Genomic DNA, 14,643 nt, shown 5'->3' with positions numbered 1-14,643 from the left:
GGGGGGGGGGGGAATGGAGACTGCGAAAACATTAAGCCTTTCGAGGAGTCGGAGAGGGCAACGCAAAAAAAAAAAAAAGAACTGGCCGAGAGGCTGGGAGGGCGTGGTGGCAATGCGTTCTGGGCGGTGAACTATACGCTCGAGCCCTAAGGGGAGGGGGAGGGCTAAATTTCAAGAGGAAGCGCCCGAGAAAGAGAGCTAACAGGTAAAAGAATATGATCGATAGGACGCTTCCGCCGGGTAAATGAAGTCAGAGGACGCTTCAGTGGCCACACCGTCCTACAGGGGCCGAGGAGCGGGAGCCCAACAAGCAGGTGCGGCGCAACGTGTGTAGGGGTTCACTGCCAGGAGTCTTTCAGCCGCCTTTTAATCTGCCTAGTTGTGGGAGCGGCACGTGCGCGTGCAGTTACGCTGAAGGAAAGTGGGGCTGTACACGAAAATGGGACGCGCACGTGCCGGTAGCCGGACAAGTGTGGTTGAGAGGACAGAGAGGTTGCTGATGGCTAGTTCGGTTGTGAACTATCGTGTCCAAATTCGCTGATACTGAATTAAGGGCTGTCTGGTGTGCTAGGAGGGATTGTGCGTTGCAAAAGTCTGGCGCATTGGGTAAATAGACGGGGGGAGGTCAGTCTGCGCCTTGTGAGAAGACGTAGCATTGTTGGGTAACTTATGCACGTATATGTCTATCTGCTGGTAGTTGCGGTGGCGCTACATGTACACTACGGTGACACTTACAAGCTCATTGGATCGTGAACGAGGTGCGTTTTTTTTATTGTCACCTTTCTAGTTGAAAACTGTAAGGTAATTCTCCCGCTGGTGGAGAGATTCCATCGGTAATATCCTTCGGCAATCTCTTTCGCGTGGCACCGCCACTGAGGCAGCCTTTACCCCCCCCCCCCTATTATGTAAAAAAAAAGAGACTGGGGTGTACCTCGACCAGTTTACCGAGTACAGAGATTGGTGAAGAAATTGCTGCACTACCGTACTGCTTGCCCCGTGTTAGCACACGTGATGCCACCGAGATGTGTTTGCGACAAAGTGTAAGCCAAAATTTTTTTTTTTTTGGCACAGCACACTGTAAATTATGAATAAACGTTGATGGTATATTTAATAGTGTGTATATGGGATATTCTAGTGCAACTGCATTGTAATTGGTGGTCTGTCGGGAATACTGAAGGTCGCTAAAGTGGAGATCAGAGTTTTTTTTTACCTTTGTGCTTCACCTTACCCACGTGATCAGCGAGTTTAGGTGCGTACCAACGTCTTTACTACTTTGCTTACACCATATCCCATGTCATCTATTCAGAAACCTCTTGTTTTTTGACTATTGTATATTAACATGGTGGACGACAGCTTTATGGGATACAACCTACATATACGACTACAAAAAATACGCCACATATTTTTAGGAATTTCCTGTTACTTGCGCATATCGTGCAAATAAACTTTGTTACAAAGGTGCGCACTGCGCTCTCTCACTGGGTTGTATGCAGGCTTACTTGGTGGGCAACCATCTTCTGTTTACTTGGGGGTAAAGCAAGCTTTCACCTTCGCACATGTGTGCACTCGCGTGACATGCCAAAAATTGTAACACCAAATGTCATATTGGGTATGCTTTTTAGATGTGCTTATGCCACCCCAGGGTGTGCGTGTGTGTGTCCGGTAGAGGGGCGATGTGGGTATGAGGATCGTCTTTGCCATTCTGGAGATAGGTATCTTCAAGTATATACGTACGTAGGTATATATTTACTGCTTTGCTGCTGCTTTGGCGGGTTGGTGACAGTATAGACCAGCTCTGAATGGTGTTTCAGCCCTGCGTCCACGTAATATTAGCTTCTTTGTTTTTGTGTGTCGTCTCACCGATAACTGTATTTGCTTTCTCCATGCGTATGCTAAACCTCTCCATCCCCATGATCTGTTGTCGATATTCGGTCTCCAAGTTCCTTTTTGTTGCCGGACCTTCATTTTATTGTTTGGTTCATTAGACTTCCTCAGCTGTTGGTTCTAGTTTCGTGCCATGTGCGAGTAATAAGCTATCTCTATTTCCCCATTAGTTTCAATTGTGTGCTTTATGTTCTGAAATTGGTATCAGTAGTAAAATTGGTAGAAGCTTTTTGTCCTCTTAACATGGAGAGCGTGTCGCTTATCCAACTTATGTTGCAGGAAGAAGGCGCTTTCTTCCACCCTTCCATCGGCGTACTGCCAATCCACCAAATGGGTGGTGGACACGGCGTTATTGCCACGGAAAATTTGCCGTCGAACACAGTGATAGTAAAGATTCCAGAGTCATCTATGATTACCGCCCAGAAGGCTCGAAATCATCTTAATTTTTGGATTTCTCAGCAGAAGCAAGAGCGTCTCGGTTGGACCCCCTTCGATGGGAGGTCGAGAAGGGAGACATCTGTGGATATCCTAGGGGATTTAGACCAAATGTTATCACCAGGCTCCATGATTATCTTCTCTTTGCTCGTTGCCGCAGGGCAATGTGGTCGGTTTAGTAACAATGCTTTCCATAAAAAAGCTGGTAGTGCCTCTGAAGTTACGTTTACAGTGTCCACTGGAGGCGGAAATGCAGATTTAGGGCCATTTTTCATACACCGTTGGATGAGAACGTGGCTATTGTCCCTACCAACCAAGTACGATAACCTCCTTGAGTTGTTGGAACACACGCACCTGGACAGTACTTGTGTGGGCGTCGCAAGGTCACATGACTGTGAAGGGGGTGGTGCGTGTCTTCGTAACTTTCTGTGTTTTGAGAGGCACAGAAGAAAGGTGCTGGAAGAACGGATGCAGCTAGAAAAAGAGTTCAATATCGTGATGTCAATTCTTTCGCTGCATCTTCCCTTGGTGCAACCTTCTGGTGGCTGCACGATGTCGTGTGCAACACCGTTTACAATGCAACAGTTTATTTGGGCTTATAACACCCTCATGAGCCGTGGGTTTTCTTACGATCCTGAGGTTTGGGCTGTCATTCCATGGGTCGATTATTTCAATCATTCACTAACAAATAATGCCACTATGAGATTTGACAGATGTATGGGCGCGTACATATTTGTGACGACAGCTCCTGTATCGAAGGGAGATCAGGTATTTCTGCAATATGGTTCGTACACAGATGCGGAGCTTGTTCTGTGGTACGGTTTCATCACGACTCCTTCACTTTTACCAAAATTTTCGAGTAATGATGATATACGAAGTCGCATGAGCTTGCTCCGAAAGGTTCTTTTGGAGCATCTACGACACGAGGAGGTGGGAAATTTGGGCTCTGAACGCGACGCATGGCTGTCGAGTCTGAATACTGCACTCGGTCATTGTTTTTCACCTTGGGCTAAAGCGGATGGCTCTTATCCACCTTCAAAGAAAGGCGCGTCGTGGCTTGAGTCCTTGTTTACCTCGTATAAGGATGCGGTTGCGGGGCACAAAGCTTTTGATGTATCTGGCAACGTACATACGGCAGTGAAGGCGGCCGATGAATTATGTAGGGTCCTTACCCGAGGAACCGTAGTTTGGGACCACCGGCGCCTAACCGAACCCGGATGCACTGTTGGTGTTTGGGCCCCGTCCAACTCAATGCTGTCGTTACTGAAATATGTAAGTCGAGTATGTCGGAAGTTTAGCCCAGACACTTGTCTTGTTCCTACCGCTGTGTTGAGGGCTATTTGTTGGGCAGAGCTTGTTTGTAACGGCATCGTAGGCGAATTTGACTGTCCAGTGGATGCGTTACTATGCCCTTTCGGACCGAAGAATGAAATGGTACCCCTCTCTGAAGGGCACGTAGGCAACATGGCCCGACAAGTTTCTGTGGATGCGGCCTATCTGTTGTACTTTCTGGCGGTGGAAGCAACCGAAGATGAGTTGCGTGTTTATTTCCTACATGACTGCGTTTAGCGCTAATCCATTTGAACTGCTTGACTTAACCTAGCCAGCAGTGTGTGCATGTATTTTCTCCCATCGACATTGTGAACCTCTTCATAAACTTTGGTTGCATTGTTTCGCTTCAATGCTCATGCGACGGAATGAAACGAAATGAGCAGTAGGGGGACGTTGTGAGGTCACGTTGCATAACTGTCGGGTAAAAATTGATCAATTAGTGGAGTGATCCCGCTGGATTCGCTGTGACCCGCGCTCTGTACCAGTTGCAGAGGCGACGACGGCATGATACGCATTTGGTGAGTTGTCAGACCAACAAAGGCTACCTTTGCCCTATTAAAAAGGAAAATGAATGTATCCTACCACAAATTTTCAGACGTTGGATTTTTTAGGACATAAATTCCAATGTGAGGCGTATTGTCGCCTACGTTGAAGATTTCTGTGAAGATGGTCTAACGATGCGACGTGTCTGATGCGTATTGAGATTTGTAAGTGGACGTAGCGGAGAAAATTGCGACCCTTGTCTTTGGTGCGTGTATAGCGCTCTCGTGATTGCGGAGGCCAAATGGAATTCAGACTTAAAATGCGTCCGGTTGATAATTGAGGTAAATTTCAATTCCTGTGAACATTTCGTCGCTGAAACGGGGCGCAAGATTTAGGCAGTAGTAGCGGTCGAAAATGATTGTGTACTTGATGATGCGTCACATTAGTGTCAAAATAACCACTGTCCAGCTGTTGGTTGAGTTGGCTGAACCTGAGGTCTGCATCACCACTGGTACACCTGGGTCAGCGCATGCTACATAAAAATGCACGTGTACGCGTGTGACTGAAAATGTACAGAACTTTTTTGGGGGTTTCCCGTTAACTTCTACACGCATGTTTTCTTTCCCTTTGTCGATAAAACTTTCCATTTCTTTCCTTAAAGAACACTAGGCATAGGGTGTTCGTAAATACCTTTTACACCCGCCTATCGTTTTAACGCCAACATGCAAGATAACTATGTGTGATTGTGGTGTTGAGCATAATTAAAAATATTATTGTGATTTGCTCTTCTGATGTATAGAGGTATTGGTTTTGCCACTACTGTATCTGTGCTTATGTATATGTCCTACTTCTGTAGCAGTTTCTCCATTTTCATTTCCTTTTATATTGATGATGGTGATGTAAATAGTGTCTCAAACATTCCCGAACGAGGCCAGGCTTGTATACTGTTTTCACTAATTTCCATCAGTTTCGGTACCGACAAGACGCACACTTTTATATACGTGTGTAGTATCGTGCAATTTGTTAATGACTGATGTGGCAGAGGGACACCAATCCTATGCGAATGCGTTCATCTCAGAGGGCGATAGAACGAGCGCAGTGCGATATCTTGACCTTTTCCTTCGGCTTTATGAGGAATACTGTGACGTTGCTGAAGTAGAGGCGAACTCCCGCGTATTGCAAGCCGCCACGGTTATGCAGAGCAACTCCCATGCACCGGACTTGTTATCATACGTTGTCTCTGCTGCAGCACTTGGAATAGGTGGCACACGTGCGCTCGCACCTGCCCTTGCTTCTCTCCCACTTAAGGTTCTTAATCTTAGTGAATGTTACCTTGGTGACGCAGGGTTGCGTGTGCTTGCGGAGACACTGGGTGCAAGTTCCCACTCCACTGGTGGTCTACGCGTGCTTGAACTCCGCGGAATCAGTGCCAGTGACGGGTCTTCGGTTGCGTTGCTGGTAACGGCGCTGCGTTCTCTTCAGTTACTTGATGTATCAAGCAACCGCTTTGGTACTCGCCCCCCAGGGTTTGCACTTCTGTGCGCTGCTATGGGATATCACCCGGCTCTTCGGGAGGTTCACATCGCTGACAACATGGTAAGTGGCTGTTGTGAGTCGTGTGTGGGCGCCATAGCGGAATGGCTCGTGAAGGCAAGTCGGGCTTGCATGCTTCAGCACGTTGATTTGCGTTTCAATACCCTAGGGTTATACCGGAGAGGACTTTACAATACTGTGGTTGATGGAAAAGAAGTGCAGTGTACGCTTTACGGTTTTTACCCGCTTGTGGACGCACTGTTACTCAACAACTCTATAGAAGTACTTGAGGTAGGCAACAATGGTTTTCCTCCCGGCGTATTGGATGCTATAGAAGCGAAACTCGCTGTTAACAAGCGGACAAAGAAGGCTCTACAGGAGTACTACACCAATCATATAGATAGATGATGCGTGATAAGAAATGAGCTTTGGAGAACGTGGTGACATGTGAATTTACAATACTATTTTTATTGGGGGTTTGCACTATGCCTTACCTTGTATATTAATAAAAAGGTTGTGGTGGTAAACGCAACGAGACACGCTTCAAATCGTTCCCATTCCCTACCTCTCCCTTCACGCATTTAGTCCTCCGTTACGCGTTCCATGTAGTGAAAGTTTTCAGCGCTTACTTCTGTGGTGTTGTGCGGTGGCAGTCAACTCTCAGAGATCAGTTCCTTTTTATTCCTTTCCTCAAATAAGAGGATGAGTTCTACAAAGGATGGATCTCAAATTTCTAGTAGCACTGGTCTCAATGTAGTACTCACACCCATCAAAGTGGCGGAATTAGTTCGGCAACTGGCGGAGGCGCAGTACGAGTCAAAGGTGTTGAGGCATCGGATTGAGTCGCACCATCGCGAAAGCGACTTTTTCCAACACGGCACGATTAATCAGCACGATGGAGGAAGCACTGGCAGTCTTGCCGTGGAAAACGAGCATTTGTATACTTCTAATGGGATGGGCGACACCGTCAGTATTAATTATACTACACGACACCAGAATGAGTGTTCGGAGGGAGCAAATGTAACGAAAGATATGTCGGGGTCGATTTTCGCCTGTGGTGAGCACCAGTCATGCCCACCGGAGTGCTGCAGTACCAAGCCACCGTCCACATGTCGTCCAGCTGTCGGCGCCGATGAGAAATTGACAGTTGCACGGGAGGGGGTCAATGCCACCTGTAGCGACGCTTCGACTAACCACTGGAAGAAGAAATATGCCCGACTGAAGCACTTTCACGACAAAACAATGACTGAAAGTGATGCACAGCTTCGGGAGGTGCAACAGCTTGTGTTTCGGATAAGTGAGGAGCAGGAAGCTTTATATCACCGCCACGAAATTCGTATTCTTCAGCAAAAATTAGAGCATGAACGCAGTCACAGGCTTCTCCTTGAAACTAATATGAAATCTCTCAAAGAGGAGGCTGCTAAATGGAAGGAGCGTTACCTAAATTTTGTCGAAGAACCGGCGGTGCATTGGTTTCGAACGGTAGCAGGGGACGTCCGAGTCTCCGCCAAGTATGGGTGTGCGCTAGGGAACGAGAAGCAACAACAAGTAGTAGACGGTTTAAATGAGACAAATTACACCTCCAAGTCACACGATAGCATTGCCGTTCCTGCAGTGGATGTCTGCACGATGCCTCGTCGCTACCCCATTGCGCAGCATCGCGGGTGTGTCAGTGCCACTCTTTTGAATGTGGGGGGCGACTCGATAGATCAAGGGGAGCATCACTTCATTCAGCAACCGCCTTACTCTTTTGAAGGGAAAATAGGTGCACACACCGAAACAGTTGGTGGTCACGAGTTGTGTCTTAGGATGCACGGTAGCCAACGTTCTGTAGGCGTACAAGTGAGCTGTGGAATGGCGACGGCCGAAACCCAAACCGAACCAGGTTCCCCGTCTGCTGTCCCCTTAAGGAGATTGTGTGGCGACAGTCTGCGCACGAATTGCGAGGCAGCATGTTCGCGACTTGATTTATGGGCCACTGACCCTTCTGGTGTCGTCACTCCAACATTTACCCCGACCGGGACTGTGCCTTTGCTGACTTCCACACATCATATACCCCACAACTCACGGGTTCCGCCTGCCGTACCCGTTGAAGCAGGTGCTAACCCTGTTGGCCGCACATGCTGCTTGCCAATGTGTCATATTCGAAGTAAGGGCAATTCTTCACCTGCTCCCGATCAGTCGGTCGCTCTCCCGATGACCAGCAGACAGTTGCCTACCGTACCTATTTCCGTTGAAGAGGACAATTGTGCAAGCGATGACGCTCATTCGTACCGAAAGTGTTTGGAGGAAAACATAGCTCGGCATGGTCAATTAGTGCAAGCCGTCGCTAAGCTTCAGCAGCAGGTACAACTTGCGGTTAAGAAACCTTAGCGCTCATAAAGCGGCTTCCAGTTTCGCACATGTGCAAAATGTGCAGTCGTATGCCCATCTGCAAGAAGTTGCCTATCTTCGTTCCCCCCATAAGCGCTCCTCGACGAAATTTTGGGATGCTGACAAGGATGTCAAGGAAGGGTTAGGGCCCGCCTGTTTTCGCTCCTGGGCGGCTGGTGCCTCAAGGCTCAGCCTTCTTGTTCTCTTCCCTTTGTTTATAGATAGAGAAAGTCACAAGCTTTTGTGTACCCCGTTTTGACTGGCTGCCGCTGTGTTGTTACGGTAAACGCTGCCTACCTCCCTCTGCGATTAACTGATGACTTTGGGGGATCTGTTTAATGGGAAACAAGAACAGAAGTTCATCTGCCCCCGGCGTGGTAGAAAGGGGGTTTCCTCCCTTTTGACAACTTGTCAACAGCTTACATTGTTTATTTGTGTGATTATTGGATAATCTGGTGGGCTGGCTTGACATAGCTGGAGAAGGCACATATTCCGAAGCGTTTGCAGTTTCATGCAAAACTTCATGTGATTTATGCTACGATTCCGCTTTGACGCTGCATTTTTTTTCTTCGTTCTTCACCATTTACGCGCGAAGGGGAGTCTAACATTGCAAAAAGGACATTGTCCACGATGCAAATGAGAGTAGAGTCTCCACATAATCAACGGACCAGCTTTCACAAAAGTGCTGTTGCGGACAGTGCAACATCGAGCAGCCGTAATGACGTCACAACAACCTCTAACGATTCTTTTTTTACCGCTCAGCACACCGGGGTCGACGTCCTACATCGAACGGCAGCAGCTGCGCAAGAAACCACTACCGCAGACGATGGTTTACCCTTTGGTAACTTCCTCTTTGACAGTATGCAAAGCAGTGGTATCGTCCAACCTTCCGGAAGTAACACCAGCGGTGGCGAGGGGGATGTCGCTCAGCCCGCGTTGTTTGATGGGTTTTGCTTCGATTATCTTTGTAGTAGCGATGATGCGTGGCCTACAGGAGGCGTGGCACCAAGCGATGGACCAGCGCGGAGCGTGGAAGCGGCCGAAGAGGTAGACGGGGTGAACCCCTTTCGCTTTCTCTCACCCAGCGACACCGCAGCTTTACGTGCTGAAAGCCTATGCGTGGATTTCACCTTTGATTCTACTTCAGACGAACTCAAAGCGTCTTGTGTTGCTATTCCGACAGAGACATCGACACTACTAGCGGCTGAGCCTCCACATGCTCAGGGGGAAAGTGCGACAGCGGTGGACCTGGAGGTAATTGATCCAAGTCCATCAGAGGAGTGCGATCCTGCACCCGCAGTGGCGCCACAGTGCTCCACCCAGTTTCTTGACAATGGTGGCAATAGCCGCAATGATGATTTTTGTATCTCCAGAAACTCATCGGGCTGCATGGATCCTACGGATCTCAGACTTGACACGAGGGGCGACCAGACACCGTTTCCACTTGGATCAAAAGCGAAATCTGGGCCAGGTGCAAGCGGCACAAACACGGCGGCGTCACGGGTGTCCCGAGAAGGAGTCGAAGAGTTACTGCTCCGCGCTCAGTGTATTCTTAACAGGGAGATTACAGAACAAGCAGCGTCAACTTCATCACATGCAACTAATATCGGCAGCGCTCCCATGGCCGGTGCTCTGCAGGGGGATCCTGACCCTAAGGGGACTTCAGACGCGATGTTTAGTGCTCAAGTTTCGCACTGGCTGCGTCGTGGGGAAGAGCTTCATGAATGTGCACTTACGACTATATCGGAGTTACAACTCCGACTAACACACGCCATGCAAATGTTCGGAGCTCACACCAGTTTGTCGTCGACCCTGAGCCCCCAGTATGCCAATACGCCCGTTGTTCTCACTCTACCGCTTGTTCTTCCCCTAATGAGGTCCCTTTCGGAAGACCAGTAACACAATAGTGCGGGATAGTGCCGTTATTTTCAACAGATTATATGTGGTGATGTCTCATCTGTTATGAGTAATTTTTTCTTGTGAACTGTCTTTTTTTTCACATTTTTTTCCCAACTACCTCATTATTTTTTACTTCACAGTTTGCTCTCCGTTTTCCTTTTTGATACACGTTATACTTTTAAAACACATATGCGTGCATACGGTTTTGTTTTAACAAGAACTGTCGCCCTACCGTGTCGGTGAGGAGCGAGGGGTTGATGTGTTATGATTGTGGGCAGTGCATGTTTTGGCTCCCCTCAGACGACACATAAGGGTTTTTTCTTACATTCTCTTTCTGCCACCACTTTTTTTTTCCATTTATCGCAAGTGCGTTCGCACCTTTTCCCGAGAACAGTTGCTGACATAAAGTTACCAGGAGCATCCCAGTTACTACAGACTGAACGCGATGAATAGCGTATCGTGCCAGATCGACAGGCTTTTGCAGGTACTCAGCAAGTTGGACCTTCAACACACGCTGCCTCATGATGAGGCTCACCAACTGCTGCTGTCGCTGGCCAATACGACAGCCATTGTCCGCAGGGCAGTAGAATGGCAGAAGCGCGGGCAAGCAAATGAATGTCTCCGTCCCCTGGGAGCAGACGACGCAGAAGATAAAGAGAACCAGAGTACTCCGTTAGATCATAGAAAGGGGGAACAGCAGTTGAGGGGAGGAGCCGATTTGGTTACGAGGGCACCGGCATCGCCAGCGACGGAACATGTGATGGGGGACCCCATTGCTGATTGGAAGCGGGAGACGATCAGCAGCATTGCCAAATGCAGCGATGTGCCCGTGGAGGAACTCCGCAGTTACAACCCAAAACTATCTGTTTATGCCGATGATGAGATTTTGCCGGCAAATACATATATTAGAATTAAAAAAAGCCCAAGTACGCAACGTGCGGTAGAGGACGAAGAGGTGGCAGCAATGTATCAGCGCGGTGAGGAGGTTTTCCTCGGGATAGACGACGTTGGTGTTACAGAGTGTCCGTTACCGCTTGCCCCGCTGCCAAGCACTCAGGGGGAGAGTTCTCGCAGTGTGGGAGTGGCTGGCTTATCCGAACCGCGAGATGAAAGCAACCCGCGAAGTGTTGTGGGGGTGAGAGGTGGTAGCAACACACGAGGGTCAATGATGATGCTGCCTTCGCCATCGCCTGTTCGCTACAGCGCCCCTTTCAGAGAGCAGAGCATTGGAACAGATTGCGATGAATGGGAGGGACGGCAAGTTGAGCCCCCAGAATCTAGAGGGTTAATGCCTGTCGCCACAGGAGTGGGTGCTGCAACAAACGCGTTTCGCCGCAGCGGCTCGTATTCGCATGCAGGTTACTCACCTGCATCGCCGATGCTTGCGGCGCGTGGATCCCTTGGAGAAGCCGGTGAAATACACGGACAGGGCAAGACGTGCTGGCTTGAGAACGCGATTGCTGTAACCGGATTGTCCTCCGTCGTTGTTCCACCGTCGCTTCTCTCTCAAGTCAAGGCGAGCATGCCTCCACTTGCAAATTTCCCTCCCGCACCGACTGTAGACGAGACCGGTATCATTAATGATGTACAGAGCAACGACCGTTCATCATCTTCGGATGCACCAAACCTAATTGATGATACTGTTCCTCAGTGTGAGCCAAAGGTTGATACTTCCGCCTCCGGTGGGGCTCTGGAACCAGCACAACAATGTGAAAGCGTCAGTAACAACAAATTGGGGCAGCCTCGTGGCCCTACCGGAGCAGCCACTGTTGAAGAAGCAGGTGAGCGTGACGGGCCAGATGCCGAAAGGACGCCCAGTTTTGCCGCAGAAAAAACACCCAGCTTTACCGCGGAAAAGAGTGACTATATTACAAGTAGCCGCGATCACTCTGTTAGCGGATGTGAGCTTGAAACACTCCATTCCATAGCTGCAGAACGAAACATAGCGGTAGGTCGCATTATAGAATGGAACCCACACCTGAGTCGTTACGGAGTGGATGATCCCTTGCCACCAAATCTTCCTATAGTGTTGCCGATGCCAGTGGAGCAGGTTTTGTGAAGGACTGTTAAACACCTTTAGCAGTTCTTCGACGGGTTTAGAGATAATTGAATGCCGATTCCAGAGATAAATTCGGCAGGAACCAATATATGAATATACACTTTTAAATAGATTTGTGGATATGCGATTGTGATGTCCTTTAAAGAACCGATAGAGAGAGTTCCGTGGAGGACAATTTGTTTGGGACTTGGATTGCCCGATGTGGTTGTGATTCTTCGACTGGTTTTGGTTCGTTTCCGTTCGTATGTTTTTATTGTTGTAGCAGGTGCCGTAGTTTTGAGATGTTAGTATTATTTTTTTGCTTTAGTTGTCTTTTTGTTTTTTTGAGCAAACATATTTTTTGGCAAGGGAGCTATCCAGTCTAGGTCAATTAAGTGTAAGTCTACAATTAGGCAGAAGGTAGGCAGCAGCGCGGTATAGTACAGGTCCACCACGACTGTTGCACAGGAGAGAGCGACAGAACCAAAGCTTTAGCGCGCAGAGTTCTGATTAGGGGGGGGGGTACCTCGACCGGGCGCCGCACTGAGAGGTGACAGAGGGATCAGAACGAGCAAGATTGTCATTGCTGCTTCATTAACCTTTTTCATACTTGATGGAGTCGAATGTGTCCGATACTTCGTTGGTGGGTGTACCATTGCTCCCACTCATCCTCCGGAAGGACAACAGCCTTCTGCTCGCTTTGTTCTCCGAGAAGAAACAAGAGTTGATTGAGATCGAAAGCAGTTCCATGACAGGTGATTATCGTGAGTGCGAAGTGTGCTTTAACCCTGCTCGCTCCACCGCGTTTGCCCACGCCACTGCGACTCACGTGCGCTACAGCGAGGTGGTACCCGTGGGGAAATCAGTCAATGATGTCACTCCATCGGAAAACCATTCGTGGCAGCTGAATCTTATCTTTGAAGTGGAAGAACGAAACACAGTGGCGCTGTCCTTCTCCGCCACCGGCGCAGTGCTTGTTACATACTCTGTGATGGACAGCAAGCGACCGGAGGGGAATATGGCGCTCTACAATGCTGCCACGGGGCAACTTTTGCGTCGCTGTATGCAAGCCCGCTGGCCGGGGATGGTCTGGACCCAACAGGATCTGTACTGCGTCCGACCAGTACAGGGGTGCCTTCACGTGTTGAATGGTAACCTGCTCAATGAGGACGCGGCCGCACTTTCCAAGTTGGACCTACAACTACCTCAGGATAAAGAGATTGAGCTGTCAATGTGCCCCAGCAGCATGCCCATTCTTGCTTTGTTCAAACCGTTTCACAAACAAACTCAGGGAACCCTCTTTATATACAGACTGCCTAATTTGGGGGACGGAGCAATGTTTCAGGCAACATTCGGCCGGGCGGAGTCAGCAACGTTGTTGTGGAGTGGTTCGGGAAATCATCTGGCAGTGCTCGTGAAGTCTGAGAGAGACGCAAGCGGGAAAAGCTACTATGGTACGGTGTTACTTTATCTCGTTGACGTAGGCGGGCGGAAGATAAAACAGATAAAGTTCCCTAGCGGGGAATCAGTTCATGATTGTCAATGGAGCCCGACAGTTGACGAGCTTATGGTCGTGCACGGCAAGATGCCCGTCAACAAGACAACACTATACGACAAGGCGGGTGTTGCGCTGATGACATTTGGTGAAGCACCAAGGAATGTTATTTTGTGGTCACCGAATGGCCGTTTCTGCACTCTCGGTGGAACGGGGAACCTTGCAGGAGATTTTGTCTTCTTCGATGTTCGGCCTCCATCAAGTGGGAGCAACGGACGTGGCCCCGCCGAAACGACTTCCACCGTAGCCGTATCGACGGGTGAGTTCAATCACAAGTGCAGTGTACAACTTTGGGCACCAGACTCACACATCTTTCTCTGTGCTATAATATTTACTCGTTTGAGAATCGATAACAAACTTGTTTTTTATAAAAATAACGGGGAACAGCTTTTGACTCAGAAGTACCCAATTCTTTATGGAGCTCACTGGGTCCAGACCCAACAGACGCATTTGTATCCGATGCGGTCAGCCTCACCACGGAAAACGGAGGCTCAGGCGAAACCGCAACCATACAGACCTCCTCATGCCAGTGCCGCTGCATCAACTCTATTGAGGCGGCCAGACTCGTCAACACCAAAGCAAGCCAAGCCAGCTGGCCCTCCCGGAGCGACCGTCGTAGTGCAGAAGAAGAAACGGAGGTAGACTTAAGTGAATTTTGTCAGTATACGTGTGTCTCTCTGTCTCTGTGTGTGTGTGACAGTGTTTGTTGCAGCCTACGGAATGTCGTGTTCTTATCCCTTTCATAAAATTTGGTTGAGGTAAAACTTTTGACCTCTGTCTCCTAAAATTGTGCGTAACAAGAACTGCGCGAGACATACACAGAACGGATTCCCACAGTTAAAAATTCCTTTCTCGTTGAACCCTTTCGCTCTTAAATGCTAACATTATTATCTTCTCTCTTTTTTCTATTTTTTAAATTTTTGTTAGTTGCGTTGAGCTTAGTAGGAGTTCGTCGTTACACGGAGAGACGTGCGTTGCCATTTTTTTTTTTGTTTTGAAGAAATATAATTATTTAAAAAAAACTCGGGCACCTTTTGAAATAAACATCCGTTGGTACAATGAGACGGTTTGTGCCACATCACATGCTGGTTACACGGAGTTTATGGCACTC

The 14,643-nt window shown here is 48.6% G+C and overlaps 6 protein-coding genes across 6 annotated transcripts; all 6 read left to right on the top strand.

Moving 5' to 3' along the window:
- Nucleotides 1–2,127: 2,127 nt before the first annotated feature.
- On the top strand, nucleotides 2,128–3,888 carry TEOVI_000640400 (SET domain containing protein, putative; the record flags this gene model as incomplete). Its single annotated transcript, XM_067220425.1, has 1 exon — nucleotides 2,128–3,888. The coding sequence occupies one exon, from the start codon at nucleotides 2,128–2,130 to the stop codon at nucleotides 3,886–3,888; it is 1,761 nt and encodes a 586-aa protein (XP_067076526.1).
- Nucleotides 3,889–5,160: 1,272 nt separating this feature from the next.
- Nucleotides 5,161–6,075, top strand: TEOVI_000640300 (Leucine Rich repeat, putative; the record flags this gene model as incomplete). Its single annotated transcript, XM_067220424.1, has 1 exon — nucleotides 5,161–6,075. One exon carries the CDS (start codon nucleotides 5,161–5,163, stop codon nucleotides 6,073–6,075), a length of 915 nt encoding a protein of 304 aa, XP_067076525.1.
- Nucleotides 6,076–6,369: 294 nt separating this feature from the next.
- TEOVI_000640200 (uncharacterized protein) lies at nucleotides 6,370–8,040 on the top strand (the record flags this gene model as incomplete). Its single annotated transcript, XM_067220423.1, has 1 exon — nucleotides 6,370–8,040. The coding sequence occupies one exon, from the start codon at nucleotides 6,370–6,372 to the stop codon at nucleotides 8,038–8,040; it is 1,671 nt and encodes a 556-aa protein (XP_067076524.1).
- A 630-nt stretch (nucleotides 8,041–8,670) lies between these two features.
- On the top strand, nucleotides 8,671–9,939 carry TEOVI_000640100 (uncharacterized protein; the record flags this gene model as incomplete). Its single annotated transcript, XM_067220422.1, has 1 exon — nucleotides 8,671–9,939. The coding sequence occupies one exon, from the start codon at nucleotides 8,671–8,673 to the stop codon at nucleotides 9,937–9,939; it is 1,269 nt and encodes a 422-aa protein (XP_067076523.1).
- A 445-nt stretch (nucleotides 9,940–10,384) lies between these two features.
- TEOVI_000640000 (LysM domain containing protein, putative) lies at nucleotides 10,385–11,998 on the top strand (the record flags this gene model as incomplete). Its single annotated transcript, XM_067220421.1, has 1 exon — nucleotides 10,385–11,998. One exon carries the CDS (start codon nucleotides 10,385–10,387, stop codon nucleotides 11,996–11,998), a length of 1,614 nt encoding a protein of 537 aa, XP_067076522.1.
- A 592-nt stretch (nucleotides 11,999–12,590) lies between these two features.
- TEOVI_000639900 (eukaryotic translation initiation factor eIF2A, putative) lies at nucleotides 12,591–14,174 on the top strand (the record flags this gene model as incomplete). The annotated part of the gene is made up of 1 exon (XM_067220420.1): nucleotides 12,591–14,174. The coding sequence occupies one exon, from the start codon at nucleotides 12,591–12,593 to the stop codon at nucleotides 14,172–14,174; it is 1,584 nt and encodes a 527-aa protein (XP_067076521.1).
- Nucleotides 14,175–14,643: the final 469 nt, after the last annotated feature.

Source organism: Trypanosoma equiperdum (genome assembly GCF_001457755.1).
Source record: "Trypanosoma equiperdum strain OVI genome assembly, contig: ctg_1150, whole genome shotgun sequence".
Taxonomy (NCBI): Eukaryota; Euglenozoa; class Kinetoplastea; order Trypanosomatida; family Trypanosomatidae; genus Trypanosoma; species Trypanosoma equiperdum.
This window is presented reverse-complemented; position numbering and strand designations above follow the sequence as displayed.